At 33.4% G+C, this 24,970-nt stretch overlaps 2 protein-coding genes across 2 annotated transcripts in view; one reads left to right on the top strand and one right to left on the bottom strand.

Annotated features, from left to right (window-relative positions):
- Positions 1-2,249, top strand: part of LOC128985039 (protein croquemort-like) — a 37,746-nt gene extending 35,497 nt beyond the window's left edge. The window contains exon 12 of the mRNA XM_054404415.1: positions 142-2,249. Coding sequence (XP_054260390.1) covers positions 142-370 — 229 coding nt within the window. The 3' untranslated portion in view covers positions 371-2,249. The remainder of the gene's footprint in view (positions 1-141) is intronic.
- A 1,647-nt stretch (positions 2,250-3,896) lies between these two features.
- The window catches only part of LOC128986618 (nose resistant to fluoxetine protein 6-like), a 30,389-nt gene continuing 9,315 nt past the window's right edge, over positions 3,897-24,970 (bottom strand). Inside the window, exons 4-14 of the mRNA XM_054407073.1 lie at positions 22,462-22,643; positions 15,337-15,428; positions 14,740-14,936; positions 13,715-13,875; positions 13,044-13,212; positions 12,090-12,283; positions 11,432-11,567; positions 8,984-9,173; positions 7,913-8,055; positions 6,431-6,536; positions 3,897-4,947 (exon numbers count right to left, since the gene is read on the bottom strand). Coding sequence (XP_054263048.1) covers positions 4,853-4,947; positions 6,431-6,536; positions 7,913-8,055; positions 8,984-9,173; positions 11,432-11,567; positions 12,090-12,283; positions 13,044-13,212; positions 13,715-13,875; positions 14,740-14,936; positions 15,337-15,428; positions 22,462-22,643 — 1,665 coding nt within the window. The 3' untranslated portion in view covers positions 3,897-4,852. The remainder of the gene's footprint in view (positions 4,948-6,430; positions 6,537-7,912; positions 8,056-8,983; positions 9,174-11,431; positions 11,568-12,089; positions 12,284-13,043; positions 13,213-13,714; positions 13,876-14,739; positions 14,937-15,336; positions 15,429-22,461; positions 22,644-24,970) is intronic.

Below are 24,970 nucleotides of genomic sequence, written 5' to 3'. Positions count from 1 at the left end.
CAGTTTAGGGCTAGAGGTTTGAGGCATAATCACTTAGACAAAATTCTTTCAAGATCTCGGGGACCGAACACTACTAGACCTGATCACTCCCCTAACATTTGCCTAACCTTGACCTAGCCTTAATGAATGTTTGTTTTACAGTTTGTACAAAGGCATCAAGCGCACAGTGATGCCAATGTTGTGGTTCGAGCAGGTGGCAACACTGACACCTGAGTTGTCGTCACAGATCAGCGTGTTGGTAACCCTGGTACAGTGGGGTCGCTGGCTGCTGCTGGCCATGGGTGGTGTCGGTGCCGTGTTGATAACACTGGCCGTCGTCTGTCAGTCCCGCAGTTGCTTTGGAGATTCAGACGAACAACTGCTCCACTGACGAAACTTGTGTCTCTCTACTGTTCCTTGTTACCCTAGCAGTAAGGTGCCGAGTTACCTTTTGGTTTAAGATGAATGGTTCTAGTGGTTGAAACTTGCCTTTATCTTTATATACTGTGTAGTCATTATCGTAAGTCTTGTGATTTTTACATCAAATCATACATTCCAATGTAATTTGTAGTGTTTTTACTCACTCTAGAGTTTTAACTAAGCCTTTTGGTGGAATGAGGAAGTATAGACCCTATTTGTATGTTTTTGGGCCTTAGCAGCGCAATATGTTTAGGGGCACGAAGTTTCCAATTATTTTAAACAATATTAGTTTTGTTGTAATGATTCATAAAAAAAAGCAAACAAAACAATTTGCAAGCAATTTGTAATCAATTAGCAAAGGTAATCCTACTTTTACGTCACAATATTCTAGACCCCCTTTCTAATGTGGGGGGGGGAGGGGGGCAAATCTATTGAAGCCCAGGTTGCTATTCCCTCTAAATTCAAATATGGTAGAGTATGCTTAAATAGTTTGACTCAAATTAAATTTTCTTTCTAAACTTTTACATCAATAGCCTATATTGTTTATTAATGCTTTACAAAACTAAGGTATTCACATTTCTCAGTTTGGATATTTATAAATTATCTGACAGTGCCTAAATAACTTGGTTGTTGGGTAGGCTATACATCAAAACAAAGGTATTTGTAATGCTAAAATAGGTAGAATGAACAGCCAATCCCTCGGGGAAACAGATTTACCCTTGGGAAAAGATTTGCATTCCAAGATCAACTCATGCTTTTTTGTGTCAAGGATGGGATCAGGGTAGATTAACATTCATAACCCACCAATCCCTCCAACGGTATAAATAAGATGGATTTAAAAAATTCATAATATTCGGTAGTTTTTTTTACAACAAACAATTCTTGCCCTTGTTGTAGACTACCTGTGCTCTTACCAAACCTTATAAACTATAAACCTTAGTAACTACACGGCACTGCCTGTCAGTCTATATTTATTCTATTTGTCTATCTATGGTATCACTATATGTTAAAAGATTAATGCATTACTCAGCAAAGGAAAGATAATGTGCAGCTAAACACTAATCTCTGTCTTAAAGCTTTGTTGTTAAGTGACAATTTATTCATTTACTATCACTGTGTGTTTACTATTTTACAATATGAGTAAGTTTTCAACATCACACAAATTATAAAATGTATTGCAATAATGAAGTGCCTAACATCATCAATGGGCCTTACTGTTGTAAAACTGTTAATCCGTGTGTAGGTTATTTTACACAATTTCACTTAAATACAATAATTTCTAATATGTGATATGTGTTAAACATCATGTAATGTGTAGTTAAAACATTTAGTTCTAAGTGCAATTAACGTGCAGCTATAAAGCAATATTTATTTTTAATTTAGCTTAGTAAACCAAAGTTATCATTCTCTTAGACTATAAATGCAACTTGTAAGTAAATTACATGATTTAATTTTCTGACACAAATTTAGTAAGTACAAAACTGAGACGGTAGATCAAAAATTGTGTACCGATAATATTTCAATAGGCCTTAAAATCGTATAAAGTATTGGGTCGTATTTCACTGTGTTTCCATCTTCATAACATTTATATTCAACCATTAGCTTGCAGTACTTACAAAGTGTATCTATAGTCAAAACATTGTACATATTGTTTATAACTTTTTAATAAAGTGATATTAATCCTAGTTTTAAGATACTTTGTAACATTGCCTTTTACTAATAAGCAAAAACTGTTGCAAATAAATATAAACTTATATATATTTTTGTAAAAAAATGTAATTGTGTGTTCTTGTACCTAACGGTGTACCTGAATTTAATAGACAACAGACAAACCTTTATTTCTAATTTCTTTAAGAAATATAGAATTGAAAGTAGTTCTTGTTTTACAATTATTATTTGGTTTCCATTATCTTCTTAGGTAAAAAAAAACGTGTTATATTAATTTTGAAATGTACAAGTTAATTTTTACGTATGTCGGTTGCATAGTTTCCTCATTAGAAAATTCTAACTTTCTTAAATTTTTTAAATGAGACTTAAATCAAAATAGGTTTGTAAAACAGTCTGAATTAATTAACCACTGGAATGTGGTTTTTAGAAGAGTTTCTTTTCTAAAAAAATATTTTGAATCAAATTTTTACTAAAAAATAAAAGATTCTTTCCTCCAACCGATTGAACTAAAAAGCTAAACAATTTAGCACAACAATTTACTTTTAATCAGTATGGTTTTAAATATTATGGTAATACCTATCTGAAATATTATAAAAATTAAATAATTGTTTCTATTTCTTTGTCTATTAGATATTAATAAAATTTGATATATCCCCTTACTTAAAAAAGACATACTACAATACCTCTAGCGTCCACTTTACAATAAGCTCAGTCTGCAGGTTTGCTACCCTGAGGGTATTCTTTGGTCAATGAGTTCCAGCATAACAGCTTATGAGGATATCAAGGTGATTACATGTACAAAGCATTGTTGCCGATATTGAGAGATATTTGATCTATGTAACCCCTAATACCTACTTGTAATGTTGTTGCTAACAATGTCTGATGCCATTTGATATCCATTGCCAAGGTATTGTCCCATTGATATAGACAATACATTCCAATTGTACTTGACCATAAGTGGAGCTTTAGGTTCTCATCTTCAGGAACAATTCTAGACTAACGATATATTTTCACAATAATATTACGATTCTGTACCCGGGAAGTTGGCAGTTAGTATATTTGGTTTTTAGTAGATATGTGTTTCTTATTTACTTAGCTGATTTCACTAATGTGCAAAAAGAAGAGAAGTCACGTTTTGTAACAGTGGACATTTTAAAATCAGATTATCTATTTGGAATGCATTTGTAAATTGTAAACAATTTTGTTAGGGTTTTATCCACCCTCTTATTGTATCTTGCCCCTTATCCACCTGTTTTTAAAACAAAAAAATTAAATGCAGTAGGGAAAACAAGTAAATTTGTTTTGAGTTCTTACTAATGAAAATGTATTCTAAGCTTAAATTACCTCTTGTCGCCTTGTGGTACAATTTTACCCTATTGGATTATGCGCATAGTGGCGCGTACGCCATTGTCTGATCCTAATAAGAACTATTCTTGCCTAAAGAGGTGTGTTGAAAGATTAAAAAAAGTATAAAATACTAGTCGACTATTGTTAAACATAGTTGTTTATTCCTTCGCGACAAGTTCACAGCCAGAACGAAATGGAGGCACACCATATGTGGGTAGTCTTTCTCTTAGCAATTTCAATTCTGTGTTCACATAATTGACTTTTGTTTTTATTTAAGTTTAAAAATACACGAAATGCCACTAACAGTTAAAAATTAAGGTTAAAATAGAACTTATACCATGGATAAATCATTAGTCTATGCTTATACTCAATAAACTTTGGTGTTATATGCCATAGCGTTTATTCTTGACTTAGATTTTGGTTGTAAACTATTAAACTAAAATTTAAAATTACAGGCTTAGTTTTAAATAAAATAACAGAAATACCAAAATAAAAATTAGTTTATTCAATTTTTTTTAGAATTTGTAAACACTATGCAACTGTGTATCTTATGATTGAACAAACAACAAATAATTTCATTTCTACAGTACAATAGCTCTAGAATGGATAAATTTAAAAGCATTCCAAATTTAGCTTTTTGCATAAGTGGTATCTACATACACTACATGATTTACCAATACGATAAAACATAAATTTTAAAGGCAAATAATAAACATATTTCTTTGGAATTCATAAAAAATCTATTAGCAACTCAGGAAGTAAAACTATTACTCAGGGAGAATAAAATTACAACTAAACAATTTAAAATTGGTATATCGTTTAAATTGGGAGAGAAACTCTGTATGTTCATTTGAAATGGTCATTTCAAAGTTGGAGATCAAAGTTCTGTTAGTTGGCGATTCAAACTAATAAGTTTATGTAATTAAACACCAATTTGTAGGCTAACAACTAAGTGTGATTTGAGCTAATTTAACCACATACAGTAACAACCAGATAATTTAAAAGTATATCGGGTAAAAAATCAAAAGTTTCTTCAGTTATAAAGAACAACAACAAATGACTAGAAAATGTCTAGCTATATTATAATCTAGAATTAATAATTGTGATTAATGTTTTTCACTATTCTATTCAATTCTGAAATGTATATAAATTATCCTACCATAGTATTTTGGAAACAATCTTTTTTTGTCTACTTCTTAACAACAGGATTGTAATGTTTTTACCATGCACTTGTTTAATTTGATATACTGAAACTATAATGAATAAAAGACATTTCAGTAAAAAAATATACATTAATTTTTCAATATAAAAAAGTAAAATAGATAAAACTAACTTAAAAATAGACAATAAAAATTTTACACAGTGTAATAAAGCTCAAAGAATGAAAAATGCTGTATGTACAAGATAGTGGCGATGTTGATGTTTAAAAGTTGATGTATCACCTCTTTTGGAAGCCGAAAGGATCTTGATTGATATACCTCTCTTGTGGTTCAGCAGTCTGAGGAAGAACTTGGGACTTTGGAGGTGCAGGGGCTGAAAATTATAAGACAACTATAAAAAATATGTTTTTGCAAAAATAACATTTACAATTTTGCCAATACTTAGATACAAAACAAACTAACTTCAGGTAATGGACAATGTGAAATGTTTTGATGAAAATTTAGCAAAAGAAAACATCTAAAACTAAAGAAATTACTTTTTTTTTTAATTAAAAGTAATGCTCTTGATTTTCACAAAATAGGCTGCTTTTATATTAGGTTGTAAATTCAAAATGGACTAAGTTCCAAAACTTGTAACTTTAAGAAAATAATTTAATTTCAGGGTGCACAGTTGTTTTCAATTTACAACCTAAATATTATGAGTTTGCTCCCAATTAACATCCATAATTTAACTGCCTAGCATAATTTATTTTGCAAAACTTTGTAATAAAGTAATAGGCTAGTATGTTTCATTACAAGTACTGAAATGAAAGTGGCATTTTCGAGGCTGATACACGCTCAAGTTTCATTTTTGTGGCAAAGCCAATCACAGGAGCACCTAATCTTTCACGCCGAGGTGAGGCTGAGGATAGGAATAATTGGAGAAAGTACCAGATATCTCTTTTGGGTGCAAGATACTGTATTGACGATAGTGGCGTAAGTACAATGAGCCTCCCCGCAGTACATGTGGATAGTGCCCCCCCCCCTTCCAAAACGTCACCACTTATTTGTTATTTGTTTTTCTCAGCAAAAGCCGTAGTCATAGCAAAACACAAAAACTCTCGCGTAGGTTTTTTCATTGCCTCCATTGGTCATGGAAACATCATCATCGTTTTCCGTGATCACTGACAAATTTTGAATATCTTCTGCGTTCATGTAGACGTCGTCTCCCGCAGTACTCAAACAACGTAATCTTTTTCCGCAATTGCAGCAAAATCCTGAATTCATTCTTTGGTCTTGAAGAAATGATCTTCACTTCCCACAGTCACGGAAACAACGTAATATTTTCCTGTGATTGCGGTAAAATCATAAATATATTCTTTTGTTTTTTAGACATCATCTTCATCTCCCATAGTCGCGGAAACGACGTCAACTTTTTCCGTGATTGCGGCAAGTTCATATATTCTAATGTCTTGAATACATCATCTTTGTTTCCTGCGGTCACGGAAACGTCACATTTTTTCGCGATTGCGGTGGTTGGTGAAAATCAGACCTCAGCGCCCCCTGGACCTCGGTGCCCCCCCCCGCGCACTGCGGGGGTGTTATTTACACCACTGATTAAAGATATATTTCATCACGTCTTAAAAATACACAAACAGAATAACAGATTTATATTTATATTGTTATTAATTAAAAATGGGGAAGGCTTCTTATAGGCGCTTCTTATAGGTTTTGTATTCATTGGTAAGCTGACTCATTGGTCAGAATGCCATCTCCTCAGTCATATGACTTAACAATGCAATAAAACTTGTTTTTATCAAATTATAGATAGTTTAACAATATGTAAGTTATGTAGCTATGTATGTTAACTAATTTACCTGTGACCATGAACTTGATGAAGTATCTAACAGGTGTTTCAATTGTGAGAAAAAGAACGAGAGAGAACAATAAACTGATGACAACATCCGCAATGCTCCAGCTGACCTGCAAAAATATCAAACTATACAACAACTACTCAGAAATATACTGTTAGTCAACATCAAGGTAAGTATTGCTATTACTCACCTTAATAAGTAAATAGTTAGTTATTTCAATGCTAATCTTATCAAAATTAAGATTTGAATTTTTTAAAGAGAAGTTGGAACAAAAAATTTGAATAAAGAAAAGAAATATTGCAAATCAAAAGGCTGCTGGTTCTGCTCTAAGGAAAGAGTAGCTTTTTGATACTTTGAAACTGAACCAAGCTGTAAATTATCTTTGGACTTTTAATAAATGGTCCTGGCTAAGACACACCTGTTCTTAGTCAGCAATAGCTACACAGATCATCTCACACACACACACACCATTCTACACTCACCTTGCATTCATGTTCACATTTGTGTGCGCTGCAGTTTTAAAGGGTTGATTAGGACAATCTAGCTAACCAGGGTAAAGATAAGTGAAGGATGAATGTTGAGTTAATGAGACAGCCTTGTTACTGACTAAGATCACATAATTGTTTAGGCAAGAGACCATCTACAAGGTAAGTTCGAAAAGTAAGTTCCGTTTTGAAATAAAAGAATAACGAGTACAGATACAGGAAATAAATGTATTTTAAAAAGTCTACAACTCTTATGCTGTATTTCGACATAAATCCCGCGATTTTCGAGGCATTTTTCATAGCGTCGTACGAGTTTAAGTATACCCTCCTCATAGAATGTTGCCGCCTGTGTAGTTAACCATGAGGTAATACATTCTTTCGGTTCTTCATCACAGATTAATCGCTGACCGCCAAGAAAAGACTTTAGATTGCAAAACAAATGAAAATTACTGTTTGTGAAACTTGTGGAAATTCACGTGAAAGAGCACTTATCATAAACTTACGATTTTCTTTAATCTTCTCATTATTACTGTTCAAAGTGTTTGAGAGATTACTGCGATCATTTTCCATCATTGGCTGCACTAATCAGTTCATCGTTTACCACAGATGGACTTCCACTTCGTTCCTCATGATGCACTGTACCTCGCCCTTCTTTGAACTGTTGAACCCATCTTCTCACCACTCACATCACTCATTACATTCTCAGTGATTGATCAAATTTCACAATGGGCGGGATTCTCAATTAACGCAGCCATTAGGAACAAGCGCTAAGAAGTGTAGGACAACAATAGCTAGTTCAAAATGGCGTCATTTCCTTCCGGTTGACACAGAGTAACTACTGTGCATGCGCTAAACTGCAATCGCAGCGCTACCCCGGAGAGTAGGGGAAACGGAACTTACTTTCTGAATGTACCTCGTATTAAATTACTAATGATCAAGGAATCCTTGTTAATTTATATTTAAATTAAATATAAATTCACTGTTAATTTGATAAACTTACCAACTCAAGAGTGTTGAGGGTCACTGCAGTTCTGGATGAAGCGATCCACACAAACTGTGGGATGTTGTGGATCAGGTAGACACAGTAAGACAACTTACTGAACGGTACAAACCCTCTCCAGGAGAAGAATTGGGACATGTACGCTGTAAAACAAGCAGGATATAGTGATTTAGTATACATTAGTCCTATTATTTTTAAAATCAGTTTAGGTTTTTTGTATATTTTTTTGGAAAAAGGTCAGTATGGCCTTTTAACCAAAATTTTGCCCTATTAGATGGGTCTCAAAGGCCTGTTTGAGGAACTTATTTATAGCAAAGCGGAGTGAGCCAAGCCCAAGTAAACAATCATTGCAACATTCTGAACAGTTATTGTTTGAAGTTCATTTTTGGTCATGATGGGCTTATAGTGTTTGAGTGATTACATTTTCCATAACGGTTAGTAAAAAAAAAACAAATTTTCATGGGATATGAAATCTGATGCCGTCCTCAGATAAGAAAGCACATAAAACATAACAAGATTGGCAAACCAACCCAGCTTAAGCTAGAATCACCACACAGAAAACTGTATAGTAGTCAGAACAACATGTAAAAAACAAAAATATCCCAAAACGTTAATTGTAAAAACTAATAACTGTAACTAATAATTGTAAACTAATAGTGATGGAAAATGATCGCAGTAATCTCTCAAACACTTTGAACCCGTATTTATGATAAAATTAAATTGACACCCTTATTCAAACCAAACCAAAATGAGAATCATATACACTAGTTAGAGAACAATACAAATGCATTTCAATACTGTAACATATTTTCTGTGTTAAAGGTTCTGGCGTACTTCTAAATAGAGTCCAAATAAGAGATAAAGTTAAAAAATTACAATGCAAGTTAGTTTCTCACATTGATAATTTTATCTAAAAGAATTTTTTAGTCTTCTTAAGAGGTTTCAGGGCCCAATTTAATTACTTGGACACAGTGTACAATAATTATAACTATGAGTTGTTCTCTATTATTTGGGTAAACTCTATTGTTTACTAAAATCAATAATTGCTGTCAATATAGGTACTTTACTCACTAGAGGTGCCAAGGGTATAAGAGACCAGAAGAAGAGCCAACCCTAGGCCGAACACAGAGTGATGTAGTGCAGCGTAGGTTGCTGCAATGAGGGGACTTATCGGAGCCGACGTGTTGTAGAACAGTGAACCACTCCAGAAAACAGACAAGCAGCAAGCGAATCCAGCAATCTGCAGCGCCCGGTTACGAGCCTGTAAACCACCACAGTTACTGTAAGTAAATTCAGTAGCAGTAGTGGTTATGTTAACTTTCAAATCTGAAGGTCACTAATTTTGATTCCAAGTTCGACAGACATTACTTCAAAAACACTTTTTTGGGTAAACAATACTTTCTCCTTACTATTTCTATATATACAAAGATAATATAATAACCATGGGGGTTTCCTCCTCTAAGTCTACACATTTTATTTCACTGACTTAAGAACATTTGAATTGAGTACTATTCAAAGAGTATTGCTTAGTGCTTTTTTGCCAAGTATTTTTATTGAGGTACTTCGTCAATGATACAGCTATGTTCCCTTCACAAGTTTTAAGTCTTAAGAGAGAAACACAAATGTAAGATTAAAAGAAAAATTATGGGAGTCCACTACCACAAATTAATAATTCAGAAAATTGCAACAATAGTCAGTAAAATGTGTTTGAATTCTAAGGATAGGCATATCTAGTAACATAATTATCTGATAGGTCAAGTTAAACAATAATAATGTTCTAACAATGACAATGTACACATCCTATTACAGTACAACCAACGGTTTCAATTAGTTTGAGTTTGAAGTAGGTGCACAGTTACAGTAATCAGTTCTGTTTGTTTAATATCTGATTTGAATTAAAACCACACATTTTCTGTTTATTTGTGTCTTTATGGTTTAGTGATGATATAGGTTATTTATTTGATCATGAGTAAAAGATAAAAATTATCTTAGTATGACTGTCTCATTTCAAATTTATTATGAACAATTATCAGAAAGCACTGATTTTGCTCTGCAGCAGCGCAGATGTGAATGTTTAAATTTATTTTTGTATTTAAAGAAAAATAAAATATATATTCCTCATATTTCAAGCTATGTATTATTTAATTTGGTTCTTATGTTATTCGTTTTTTGTGACATTGTTTTTTCCCATATACTACATAGGCATACATTGATCGTAGGGTGGTTAAGGAGGATTTTCACTAGCTACTCCCATTTTATTTAATGCACAGTTTTTATTGAGTGTATAGTAATATTATTGACTTTACTAAAATTCAGGATGAGATATCTGTCGGAATACCTGCTATAAAAAATCACTCTAAGAATAGTTGAGCACTTTTCTCTGCCTCTAAAAAAATTACATTTATTTATCAACCCTCCAGTACACGCGCAGCTAATAGTAACCCCAGTACACAAGGCGCGGACTGACATTCCGTGTCTTATTTCTTACTGGAAACGCTCTCTTATATACCTAATAAAGTTCATATAGCATCAAAATTTGAAATAATCCAAATAAAGGTAAATAGTATTAATTTAATCAGCCTTGACACCTTTAATATGTTATTATAGATAATAATCTACTTACGTATCACGTATGCCATTAGGTGTCAATTGTAGTTGATTATGCTGTACATGTTTCGAGCCTAATAATACGGCTCATCTTCAGCAGCATTTTTGTATGTAAAATTTTCACATTGAGAGATGATTGTCGACTATATACAGGAACCACATATATACACAAACACAGAACATTTTAGCATGCTATTTTTATTTTACTATTATTTATTAATATTTTTTTATTTTACTACTATTGTCGTCCGGTCGGGTATTATCTAAATGAGCGTACGCTACGAAACCACATGTAAATAAAAATAGCATGCTAAAATGTTCTGTGATTGTGTATATATGTGGTTCCTGTATATATAGTCGACAATCGTCTCTCGATGTGAAAATTTTACATACAAAAATGCTGCTGAAGATGAGCCGTATTATTAGGCTCGAAACATGTACAGCATAATCAACTACAATTGACACCTACTGGCACACGTGATACGTAAGTAGATTATTATCTATAATAACATAGGTAAATAGATAAATTTCAAAATAATTACAAATATTGTAAATTGAAAATATCCTGTTGAAAACCAATCAGTCAATCGCTGGCCTCTTCTTCATCCTCTTGAAACATGACGCGCCTAACTTTACACCCTCATAGCTCAAGGTCAACTGACACTAAGACGGTCAAAACACCGCCGTTGACCTTGGAAAGGTAGCGGGGGAAGGTAGATGGCACATCATGTAATTTGCTTGCGGATTCACTTCTTTCAGGACGCTTTTTAAAATGTGCGGACTCTGAGTCCGCGGCATGTATACTGGAGGGTTAACATCTTCTTACGACTGAAATTGCTCCAGCACATATTTATAATGCTTTCAAATGTATTCAAAACACCTGATCATATTATAAAGAAAGTAGTACGCTACCTGAGACAGAGGTTCCTTTCTGTGCTTGTAGATGTAGAGACCAGCAAACAGACCCATCAGGTAGGAGGTGCCTCGGTAATGCCCCTGGGAGTAGATAGAGGTGAAGAGGTCATGATGGCGAGGATCAGCCCAGAAACTGAACAAAACATCCACTTTAGAAATGTTTATAGACATTAACTATGGGTAAAATTCCACCTAGCAAGTCATCAAAGGTAGAGAAGAAAAAAGAAAATGAAGTACTTGTTGAAAGGAAAGTTGTTGGACCGAATAAAGGAAATGGAGAATCAAGCCTAGTAGGGAGGTAAATTCTGTTTCCAGCACCGAGACGTGGTTGATTTTTCAAACAGGCATAACAATCATGTCAATATAAAACCTACTATGGCAACAAAGGGTTACACAACGACAACGACCCAGTCAAGATTATGTTAATAAGCTAATTATTATTATATAAAACTATGATAAAATGTAGAAGAAAATTAGAACGGAAAAAGAAATTTTTGACACCAAGAGAAAATATGGAAGCAATCAAAAACATAAGAATGATAGCCAAGAATGAAGAAGAATCACATGAGCACAATAGGTAAATAAAATAGTTTGTGAGGACCTTCTTGGGTATAAACATTCATGTAAGTAGGTAAGTTTGTAATCAGGTACATACTCCTTGTAGAAGAGCAGTAGTGCAGGTCTGTCGTACAGGTAGGTACCCAAGAAGGGAGTGATGGTTGATGCTAGAAACACCAATCCTGTAGTCACTGCACCCGCCTTGGGACTCTGGTGGAGCATGAACACTAAGATGGTGCCGACCACAAACAGCTGGAAGTCACAGGAGATGTACCATGACTGTAGGAGGCACTGGAACAAAACACAACATTGGTCAGATCAAAACTATGGTGAGGTGTTATGCTGGTCTTGTTTTCAACCCGCTGAATTGTGTTGTTCAAATTTAAAACTGTTCTAACTGTTAGTTACTCCCATCAAGTATAAACCATAGATTAAACATACTCCCTTGTTCGCTTCTGTCACAAAAAAAAATTGTTAGGTTAAATGTATTCCCTGGACGGTGTCATTATGATTATAACCCTAAGGTATATAGTCAATGGTGGTGTTTAATGAACGATTGTTGTTAAGTAGTGGCTGAACTTTAACAGCTGTCACACAAAATCATAACAGTGCTTATTACCCCTTTAAACAAATTTTGACAATGGAATGATGTTAACAAGTTTAACCAAACAAATCTACAACTTACAAAATAATGTTCTGCTTGCTCATAGTGTGAAGGGCCCATAAACTATTAATTCAGATTGCTAATAGTATTCATAATGAAACTATATCGGACTTAGGAAGGATCAAATATTTAATTTAAGGAGTTGAAAAATCTGTAAATAATTTTCAACACTATTTACCACGTTTAATCTAATATAAGCTAGATAGAACTTGAAAAGCAATGGAACATTATCTTGCAAGATTTTCAACGACATTGAGAAGTTCCATGTACTTACATGACACAAGACAACTGTTATGAAATCAATAAATAAATTAAAGCTTTTGATTAAAAAAATCATCATAGTTGAATCAAGTATAGGCACAAGAAGGTAATTTTTCAACCATTTACCATATTTTCACTCTCGACGTAGGTGTTGATGAACAGCAGGTTTGTCCACCAGTAATCTCTGCATTTGCTTTGTTCAACATCCATGAACATGTTCCACATTGGTCCATCGCCGAGTTGTCGCAGCAGAGTGGCGTAGAAGAAAACCACCAGAGCGTATGCTGGTACTAACCTGTAAACAGCAGTAAACGTGGCATTAAGTTACAGCTTATGCAGGGTATTTTTGTAAACCACAACCCAAATAGTATTACTAGTACAGAGATTCATTGTTTAAGGGTAAAGAACAATAATACAATACTTTTTTCCCTTCTATAAACACTATCAATCTTAAACATGAGTTGCTTTTAGATAAAAATATGCTGCATATCTTTTTGTCACAAAATTCCCAATGAACAAGAAGACAAGAATACATTGTCCATATCAGCTGATTGGTAATGAAGTGAAGGAATCTGGGTTGCCAACGTTTGACTTTCTATTGTTTTTAAGCAGTGACTCTCTGAACTTTTTTTTAGATTAGTTATTTTAAAAACTTTCAAGTTTATGTTGTCCAAGTAATGGTATTTCAATTGTATTTTTCTAGGTGATATTGAGCATCCAATCAAAATGTGAGGTGTTCAACAAAAGTTAATTGATGGGATCAACCATATTCAATTAATTAGAATGCTGTAATGTACCTGCAGAGCCTGTGGAAGTAGACCATGACTGGACTGATGAAGCGTTTGTGGAGCTCGGAATAGTAAACAAGGGACAAGAGGAAGGCAGACATGAAGAAGAAGATGTCAACAAAGAGATCCATGTGACCCACCCACATTGAGAACCAGGAACCAACAAACATCTGCAAACAAAGTAATTTATAAATGCTATGCAAGCTTTTCACATTGATTTTGTACTGATAAACTAGTACTATGTAATAAATAATACAGAAAACTAAGTCAAAGTTTTCACAGTATTTTTTTAAATTTGACAATAAGAAAGTTACAACTTTGCTATTATAAAACTGTTCTTTTCGCAGAAAGAGTAGTGTGAAAAATTAATGTGAATCAGAACCTCTATCTACCAAAATATGAGAGCTGTTACTTTTTTGGAATCGCATATCATAACATTTTAATAGTCAGGGTAGTTAAATATCTTAATCACTGTAGAACAAAAAATATACTTTGCAAAAATGAGTTGAAAAATTTGCTCCTTATCAAGCACAAAACTATTTCATTTAAAATAATGGAAATTACTTTGTGATACTCTCTCCTATCAATAGACAAACAACTATAAACTGCAAAATTAAAAAATATATATATTTTATACTTTTGTATAATTAAATTACTTATGAAGTTTAGCTGGATAGAATAGAGACAAATTCAAATAGAAAAATTAATCGCACACCAGAACAACTCTTTAAAACGTGTACAGAATTATTATTTTGCATGTTTAATCAAGCACATCTACTTCCTTAGGTATTAACCTCAAGAAAGATACCCTAGGAGTGTATGAATTGAATGATACATCATGTTGGTTTTAATGAAGCTTAAAATCCGTAGAATTAGCAGATTCTTCAACTGGACAATTTTATTCTTGGCATTAAAGTTTGTGTAGAATCCTTTGAATTGAGCTGGCACTTGCTTCACAGTTAGATACAACATCTTCTGTGGTTGGTAGATACAGTTTATGTCTGTAATTTTTCAAATACCATCCTAACACTTACATGTTCAACGCCTCTATAGTTTGTAAGACTCATGAAGAAGAAGTGAACTCCAAACCGGTGTCCGAGCACGACGAAAAAGAAGGCACATGCGTGGAGGCCGTAGAGTGACCCAAGGTTGACCCCTGGTACCATGTCAGGGTCAGCTCGGAACAGACTGTACCATCCCCTACGTGCTGAGAGACACTCCACCAGCCGACCTGCGGGGAGAGGGTGAATATAGATCAATATAGGGTTACTATAAACTACTAAAGGCCAAAGTGATTGAAGATTTTTAAGGGATAGAGTTCATTTAGCTTGCCTGAGTAAATGAGAGTCAAGGCGCTAATAGATACACAAAACATAGCACTGATGATATTTTGTCCTAATTTATGAACCCCTACAGACACTCTGACACTGATGTAATCTGTAAGAATTTTGTACAACTTCTTAATCACATTAGCCCATCTCCATGTCGCGGTTAGCCACAGACATATCTGAAAGAAAAATTTATTCCAAACAGTTCTTTATTTAAAACCAAAGATGAAGGTGCCTATAACCTTTGTAATCCACCAAACTTGAGGAAAATATACAAAATACAACATTAATCTTCATACTTACGAGGAGGAGAAACTTTGTCATAGTCTGGGTTGAGAATGATGTCATGAACAGTGGCAGCAGAGACAATCAGTATTGCACCAGTGACGATTAGGCTGCAATCAAATATACATTGTTACAAGAATACATGGAACCAAGAATAACATGCATATTGTTGTTGGATATATTAAAACAAAAGCTAAACCACTTTCAATGAAAGACATGGAAACAAGAATAATACTTATATTACTGTAAATTGTATCAACATAAAATCTTGTCATGTTAATTTTGAAGCAATGTATGGCTTTTAATTTTTCGGTTGATATAAAAAAGTTCCTATCAGGTTTAAAATGAATTGAAAACCCCATGTTGTAGGTAAAAATGAGGTTTTCAATCTTAAATTTCCAGAAGTTGCAGAAGAAGAAAAAATACTGCTTATGCCCAATACACTATTTTTTGTTTCAAAAATAGTTTTTCATTTTCCAAAATGTAGGCTATATAAAAAAACGTTAATTTTAAGAAACAATTTTTTAATTGATTTTGTACTGAAGATTTATTTGTTTTAATACATCTGAATGCCAGGACAGGAGGAAATAATTTTACTCTGTATTCTGTACTCGTGTCATATTGTTGGAAACTCCAATGTTTTCAAAATGTCAAGGTAACAAAATATTAAAGGCTAAACACCTAGCATGACGACTTCTTCAGGAAAGACTAACAGGATACAGAAATTGCTTGCTAGCATTATATTATTGAAATGAACCCGACCACCTGTGAATGAAGCATCAGCCACAAAAATGTTGAACTATAAAATGTGTTGGAAGTTGAGAGGAACACAACTCAAGTCAAATTAAACCATGAAGCTGGGAACAAAATAAGATGGTCTTGATTTAAACAAACTATAAAACTGTCTACAGCTTGGATGCCATTTTAGCTGACTTAATTACAAAGGCTTACAGTCAGATGGTTAAATGCTTGCCTTTCAACCAGGAAATTTGCCAGTGTGATTTTAAGTAAAGCCAGGAAGTTTATTGAAACTAGACTCAACTGTTCTTAATCTTGGAATTTTAAATTTTTTAATCCTCCTTCCGGAATCAGTTATTATAATTTAATTCAAATTTATTTCATACAAAAAGTTTGAAAATTTCATACTCATTATTAAAGGTTACATATTTTGAAATGCTTCCCACAATTTTTCAATTGATTGAGTTTTCACTCTTTATGTGTTTTTTCAATCTCATTTTCACTCTTCAGATTTCCAAAGGGGACCCTGTCCTTGTTACCTACCCAACATCATTGTCCATTGATAGCCCAATGTCGAATTATGTGCTAGTTTCATAATTGACGTTGCTTTAAATTAAACTAGCAGTATCAAAATAGATTTTATAGGTAATTTGTTTGATCCTGTATTGTTCATGGTACAGGATATACTAATAAGCATTTTACAAAATTCGTTCTAGTCCTAAGATCCCTCGCAGGAGCCCAGAACAAACATCTAAATTGGTAAAATTGTTTGCACCACACTACACTGTTTGACGAGCTTCCCACGCAAGGATTTAGTCCAGAAAAGAGCTGTTTGGGAGAAAAATATTGTGATATTCAGTCCAGAGAGCCGAAACAACCCCCCCCCTCCCCCCCGACAGTGCTGCTATAGGACCAGGACCTCTTCAGCCTTAATCCCCACTTGACTTTGTCTCCCATTGGACGACCACACTTGTCCCAAACACCTATTTTCAGTACTAGTATCTAATATACTAAAAGTAAACAGGTTAAAACATTATAATCCAACGTGTTATAGTTGAATGTCAATGTAATGTTGTTACAGTAGTATTGTTCAAAGACCTTGAATGTACACTTGTAGAAAATGATTGAGACTGACCTTGTTAAAGTTAAGTCAAATTGGTTTAGTTACATTGCAACAATTGATTATTGTCATATTGTGTTTCAACAATGAATATGTAGTGACTTGCTATAACTTTGATCACAAAGAATAAAGATTATACAATGTTGTTAACTGACCTGACAAGCAAGTTTTGCTGCAATCATTGGTATTTACATCTTTGTTGTCCTTGGCAATAACTTTTGCTATATATTGCTTCTTTCATTGTTTTGACACTTTTGTTTACAATCTAAGAATATGTTGGATTTAAAAAAATAAATATAAGCTAGAAAAATCTAATCTATAAAGAAACCCCAATTCAAGCTAATTTTTTTAAGTAGGTCATTTATGTAAATAGAAAAAAATACAGGTTCTAAAATAGAGTCCTGAGGCAACAAAAACAACAACAAACGTAGGAATAAGTTTTTCATTTGGAAAAGGTATAATTATTGTTTTAAAACCGAGTCGGTTGATCAAGTTTGAATTTACATAGCATTCATTTTGCAGGACACAGGAAGAAAATCATCAAAATAATTTAACTGCAATAATACAATGTAAAAAATGTTTGTGGAATAATTAGCTGGATTTAAAGCCTTTTTAAACAACAAAAATGTCAAAGCAGCAATATATTATGATGAAATATGTGTTTTAGCGAATTTCCCATATAGGGAATAAGCTATTACCGTAGTACTCATGGTAAGACCTGGACGTGGGACCGATTTTTTTTTTGTTTTGAGGTCCCTAGAGGCCAAAAACACCATCCGTTCAAATTCATATATATATATATATGTGTCCGTCAGCACGATAACTCGAGCAAAAATGATCCGATTTTGATGAAATTTGGTACAAACGTGTAAACCTACGTTTATTCGAACGAGTTCGCGATCCAGCATGATCGGACCATGGGAACAGGTGTTTACGGGGGGTTTTATGGGGTAAAAATAGGTTTTTCCCATTTTTGACCCAAAAAAACATAAAATTTAGCAATTTATTTCCAAACCATTTTGTAGAGCTTAAAAAAACAAATAATTTAGTATATTGAAGCGTTATTATGCGCCTAATGGTTACGGAGAAAATTCAAAAAAATTGTAAATTTAAAATTCCCATGTTATTCTTATGGAGAATAAGTAAACTGTTGTAGTTTGCTTGTTTATGAACATATTTTGATCAAATTTGGAAAATGTTTTAATTTCTTACTAACTATTACCATTTTACAAAAAAAAAAAAAAAAAAAAAAAAATACAGCTTTACCCTCCCTGATGCAGCAAACCTAAGTACTTGTTAAACTAATTCTATTCAATCAGGAATAAATGTTATATTTTTAAGTAGACATTTCAGTGTAAATCCAATCAGTCAAATGGAAATTCGCTTAGTCTGCAGGTTTGCTGCGGCGGGGGTATTTTTCTGTATCCAATGAGATAAACAGAATTTAAAAACTGAGGTTTTCAGTAAATATGTTGGTACTTTTCTCATACTTGTTTGTTAAGTTTTCATATTTCTAAGCTCTTAGGAGCTTTACATTTATTAAAATCTAAAAATAAAACGGAATAGTACTTGTTTTTAGAACTTTTGTTGTTTTAAGCATTTGTTGATTTGTTGATGTATTCTGGAATTGGAAAAATTGCAACTGACAACTGTTTATATAATCTGAGCTAGAATTATGTAATTAAAGGTTAATTATGTAATTCCATGTCTATAATGGCTATTGCTGTTATCATAGGTAAATTATCACTTATCGGATTACGATCTCTCAAACACCCTTTTACCACTTTATTAAAGTGGTAAATGCCCATTCATTAAGTGCTTGGGGAAAACTGTGAATGGAAACAGTTCATGTTAGGGAAAACTGAGTAAAATGCTATGTGTCAAGAATAGGCCTACAATTAACTTTAGCATTGATTACTGATTCCTCAACAAAAAATGAATCATGGAAAGCGCAGTAGCGGTGGTTAATATTGATGGTTAGGCCGTTGTGTAATTTCATATTATGTTCATTATATAACTTCTTATTTCCTTATAAGAAAGGAAATAACCTTAGGGAAAGGTGGCTAGAATATACAAAGCTATACAGGGTGGTAAAAAAGTCACAGGACAGTTAAATATTTTAAAAAATAATGCAGATAGAGCTACAATACTTAGTACAAAGTTACAGGGCATAAAACTCTATTTTAACACATATTCAGTGATCCAATAACTCTTCAGGGGGACGGCCCACAAGGAGTCGGAAGAAAATCTTAAATAGAAGCATAGGTCAATATGCACATTAAATTAAAGGTCTTTTTTAGTAGAATACAATGCCACAAACCGCACTTCAAAAGGTTGATCCTGCGCAAAATGACAGTTGTTCAAAGATTCAAAATGGCGGATTCAAGAAATCTTTGAACATCTGCCATTTTGCGCAGGATCAACCTTTTTAAGTGCGGTTTGCGGCATTGTATTCTACTAAAAACGACCTTTAATTTGATGTGCATATTGTCCTATGCTTTCATTTAAGATTTCCTTCCGACTCCTTGTGGGCCGTCCCCCTGAAGAGTTATTGGATCCCTGAATATGTGTTAAAATAGAGTTTTATGCCCTGTAACTTTGTACCAAGTATTGTAGCTCTATCTACATTATTTTTAAAAATATTTAACTGTCCTGGGACTTTTTTACCACCCTGTATGTATAGGTAAAAAAAGAACTGGTATACAGGCTGTACAAAAAAAAACTAGCTTATCTCCTGGAATTGGTTTATGAATCAATAAAAAGAGAAAATAAATAATAGTTATTTCCTAAAACACTTCTTTTTAACCAGATATCTGCCATTTTGTATTTTTTGAATAAACATTTTGACCCAATCTTTATGAAACTTGGTATGTATTTTAAGGTAAAAGATACATATGTTAGTAAAAAATTAACTTGGTTCAAGTTAACATTCCAAAATGGTAGCTATTTAGTTTTATAAGTTAAATTACAAAAAATAATAGATTTTATGAAAAAGTATCAAGAACTCTTTTATTTGGAATTTAAATATCTTATCAAATTAAACCAAGTCCAAAAACATCGGATAACAAGTAGCTGAAATATTACAATTCTTAGTTGTAGATTAAGACAAAGTAAGGCATAGCTGGTCTGGGCTCAGGGTGCGCTTCATTTCCCTAATTTTAAATCTCCCGGATATGGATATTTCACCTATTTGTTACTCTAAACCCATTATCTACTCGGTTAATGATTTTAACCATGAAATTGCCTAATTAGAGTAAATTATGTCATAGATAAAACACCAACTTGAATATTGCAAATCAAAAAATAAAAGATGCACGTGAACTTAGTTGAAAAAAAAACAGTCATATAATTGCGACATCCCCATTCAAAAACGTTTCAAGATAAACAAAAAATTATCGTAGCAGTAGAATTATCCTACATTTGGCAAACTGTACGATAATCACGACTCGCACCGTAATTTGCACTGTCAACATACGACAGGTGTGGCCGGGGAAGAGCGCTTACGCAATAGATGCGTCGACACCGCGCCTGCGCTATATCAATGTCAAGGTCATACCCTAGACACGTTAGATAACTGTCATTACATACGTGTATGATTACTGCTTCCGGCGCATCCCATTATCACGGATACGGTTGTGTTGCAACCTGGAATGTCCCTGTTGTTTAAGAGAGTTAATATTAGAAGCAACGCTTCTCCTTAATTTATTTTGTAAATATTGATCATTAAAGTAATCAAACGAGAATTATTAATTGAAATTGTTTCAGTTTCGATGGAAAGTGTAATCACACATTTGTGTTAAAATAAAACAAAACAAAATTAAAATTCCACTTTTACAAAGCTAAGCTACTGGAAGCCCAGTAGGCAATTAATTCACCTGTAAAGAGTCATCAAAAGGCAATAATTGACTATGTATTTCATGGTATGAAACGCCGTGCTACAGATATAAAATTATGGTACACCTTAACACCGCCTTTCATTCCCCATTTTAACCTCCAATACTGTAAATACATTTATCCAACTACCACCTCAGTGCCAAAGCGTTGAGCAGTATCACCGGTGCCTACTGCTTGCATTGAAGAATAATTTAAAAAGCTTGGAAGTGACATTAATTTCGTAAAGTGTACTCTGTATACTTGGGCAGCTCTCCGGAATGTGTTGGTAGGTACTAAGCACTTTATTACGATCATTTGACTCTTGGTTACTAGTGCTATTATTGTAGCCTCCATTGGTTACTTTGGCAAATGATTCTTCAAACTAAATATTTGTAGGTTCAATCTTTGTTATTAAAAGATCAGTCTGAAGATAAGTATTTCTACTAATTTTTACAAAATGACTTTTTCTGGGAATACGCAACGCTTTCATAGAACAAAGAAGAAACAAACATTTTAAAATCACACAATAGTCTCTAATCAAATCCAGAAGCTATTTATTATGTCAGATCGGACGAGATATATCAATTAATGCGTTTTAAAACCAGTTTCGTGTTAAGTTTAATCTGGGATTGATACAGGTATAAAATATCGGTTGTCCTTAATTCGTATTAATGCATTTTTGGTCGGTTGATAAAGTCTTAATGGTAACAGCTTTGAGTATAAATAAACGTAACGGGATGAAGTTAACTATAATTCGTTGTTTAATTTTTTTTACCAGTAGTAGTCTAATGGTATAACACAGCACTATAAAACTCCTCAAATTTATTTTTAAACTTGTATTTAACATTGATACACTTTCTATTTCTGTTATTGGTGTATTAAGCTCGTGTTGAATTCAAAATAAAATAAAATTTTAATATGGGAAAATTTAAACATTGCATTTTTCATTTGTTGCCGTGAAGACTTAATACTCTCATACTTCTCATTTGTATAAGTAATCTTTTTGATTCCAGGAGCGGATAAAAAATAAATATTTAACATAGTTTTTTTTACATATCCCATCTAAAGTTGCTCCAATTTCTAACAGTCCTCGGCTTTATCTCAAAGCAAAAAGCAATCCATGCTTCTGGGAAATCTGTCTCGAGATTTACCAGCCCGATTGCATCCTATAATTTCAGTACGGCAATGCCTTGGAGGCAACACATTTGATTGACATAAGCCTAAATTAAATTCTTACATATCTACATAGCAGTAGTACAGGATCTTACTGAAGCGGTTCTGACTAAAACAGGTCACGGTTTCCTATAATCTTATTGCTGAGCTAATTAACCATTTCCATAAAAGGCAATTCTTTTTACAAAGATTGAGTCAATTATGGCGAAACTTAAAAAAAATTATTGAAAATTGCTTACATGAATATCAGATCGTTAGTGGTGGTTGGTCTCGACACTGTTTCCTTGGTAGTGCAAGCCTCTGGGATGACGTGCACTGTGACGTCAGAGCTGCCATTGGCCAATAGAATCTGTAGTGAGTCTTGTAGTCCACGAGCTGAGCACGATGCAGGCACACACACACCCATCTTGAACGGTGCCCACTGTACAACATATTTAGGTTATGACTGTATGGTGTTACAGATGTTTTGTTTGTAAGATTTTAGCACTTTGGTGTCTTAAACATTTTTAATATGTTTTGGTGTCGAATAGATGCACTGTGGTTTATCTTGCTCCGGAGTTCGATACACTAAACAGTGGTGAGAAAGTCTTAAAGATGTAGAAAAAAGACATTCAAGTTTTTTTTTATGGTTACGCCTTGATCTTTATGGTAAAGAATTAAAGAATATTAACGATAAGATTTAGTTCCTTGATATTGAAGAAACAAATCCAAACTCAACCTTTAGAAGTTCATGTGGGTACAATCAGACCAAAGTCGAAAATTTAGAATATGAGGAAGTATAGGTTATTGATATCGTAGACACAAATTACTGAACTTTTTGAGATTTGGGCAAAATAAATATAGTATAGGGAGTTTATGCTCTTGAGGTAGTTAGTAGAAACAAACTTCAAATTGAACGTCTGGAAATTCATTGGAGAAAAATGTTAAGGGAATAGTTGGAGGATTTAGAATTTTGATAGAATGCAAAAAGTCTTAAACGTGAAATACTTTTCTGTCCCTTAAGTCTTAAAGCCTTTGAAATTTTACCGATGTATGGTAATCTTTAATGGGAGGTATTCTTCCTAATTTGCACATAGGAAGTTTGTTTCTTGATGATACTGAAGGTTTCACGTTACAAACAAGGTTGTTTAGCTGAAGCATGCAGGACTAAATAGGCAAGCTTTGAAGGTTAGGATTGGACCAGCTTGGATCACAAAGTGAAACTGGAATTGCATAATTCACACAAAATTGTCTCTCTTACGTAACGGACAGTAAACAACTACACAACAAGGTGTTACAAAGAAATAGAGATGGTTGATGTTATCCTCAATGAAATAAATCACAAAATCCAAATAAATTCCAAGGCTAGCAAGGCATAGGTTGCCAAAATACTGCTCATAGAGTTCCGTAAACAAGTCAATAACTGTTAAAAAAATAACAACCTTCAGGTTTTAATATTCCAAATTACGTTTAACAATTTCAGAGTAGGGCGTTCATTTACGTGCTTACTTTGTGACGTTCAAGATAGTAGCTGAACTCAAAATAGTAACAAAAATCAATTTTTAATTTTATACCCGAGGGGAACTCAGGCTTATATTACTTATCAAGTTAATCTTTATGTTAACCATTTGATTTTTTGGGGGTGATCTTCAATGCAGAGAATATTACTCTCTTCTTTACACTTACGTAAACATACATAGGCCTAAAATACACAACTCAGTATAGATCCATTGGCGATTTGAGAAATTTGAACTTTAGTCTCAAGGTAAGAAGCCATCCTTTCTTAATTCTTAAATCGTGCCTCCCATTTTATATAATACTGATACCGTATAATTGACAATCCTCAGTCACTATATCATAATTATCAATTAAATTATTCTAAACGATGATACTGTGTAATTACTTCCCCATCGTGATGTGAATACCTGACTAGTAAATCTTACAGCAATAAACATTTCAAATAAATTACGTACTATTCCGATGCTAATCTTACTGGGATATTCAAACTTCAAGGACATTCTCCAGATTTGTCCTCGAAGGCGACTGTGGCCAACCTCTTGTATTTTGGCTGTAACTGTTTAATGTTCTATCATTGACTTTAAAGTAGCCACCCCATCTATATCAACTAGATGAAGCCAGATTTTTACTATTAATAACACAGCGTGTATACTTCTCATCCTGCTTTACAATCTGAAGCATGTCTTGGAGCATGTTTCACGATCGGTTTTGAGTTTGCTGTTAAAACAATCATCAAAAAAGGCAGTTTAATAATCTAGATGGACTTTTTTTAACATAAATTACATGACATCTTTTTTGATTCCTAAAGCGCACTTTTCACACAGCACCAAAGAATAGAGTATGCAGAATAGAGGAAGCGATAAATTATCTCTATGATCTATGCAAACTCTTCCATATTTTAACCCTCTGGGGATTCTATAATAAAGCTGTTACATGACCAACTAGTTATTTATGCTTTACGCAATTTAAATCCACTATTTAATTAATGGCAATTGTGCATCTTGGTTGTATAACGTACCGTGACTAGTTTTAGCTTCAATGTCGACGCATCAGGTTTTGCAACAAACTGGAATTTTAATTACTATTCATAAGAACGGATATTATTCTTTACGTGAGATTTTCTTTTACATACAACTGAAGGGGTTTCTCAAACATTATCGTCATGCAACATAGGAAAACATCAGTTGAAACTAACTCACAGTTCACTTCCTTTTAATTTTTTTATAGGTTAACAATGGAATACTACGAGTT

Source organism: Macrosteles quadrilineatus, unplaced genomic scaffold, assembly GCF_028750875.1.
Source record: "Macrosteles quadrilineatus isolate MER2022 unplaced genomic scaffold, UCM_ALF_1.0 Scaffold_2__2_contigs__length_208266976, whole genome shotgun sequence".
NCBI lineage: Eukaryota > Metazoa > Arthropoda > Insecta > Hemiptera > Cicadellidae > Macrosteles > Macrosteles quadrilineatus.
The sequence above is the reverse complement of the archived record's forward strand: the minus strand, read 5'-3'. Positions and strand labels throughout refer to the sequence as shown.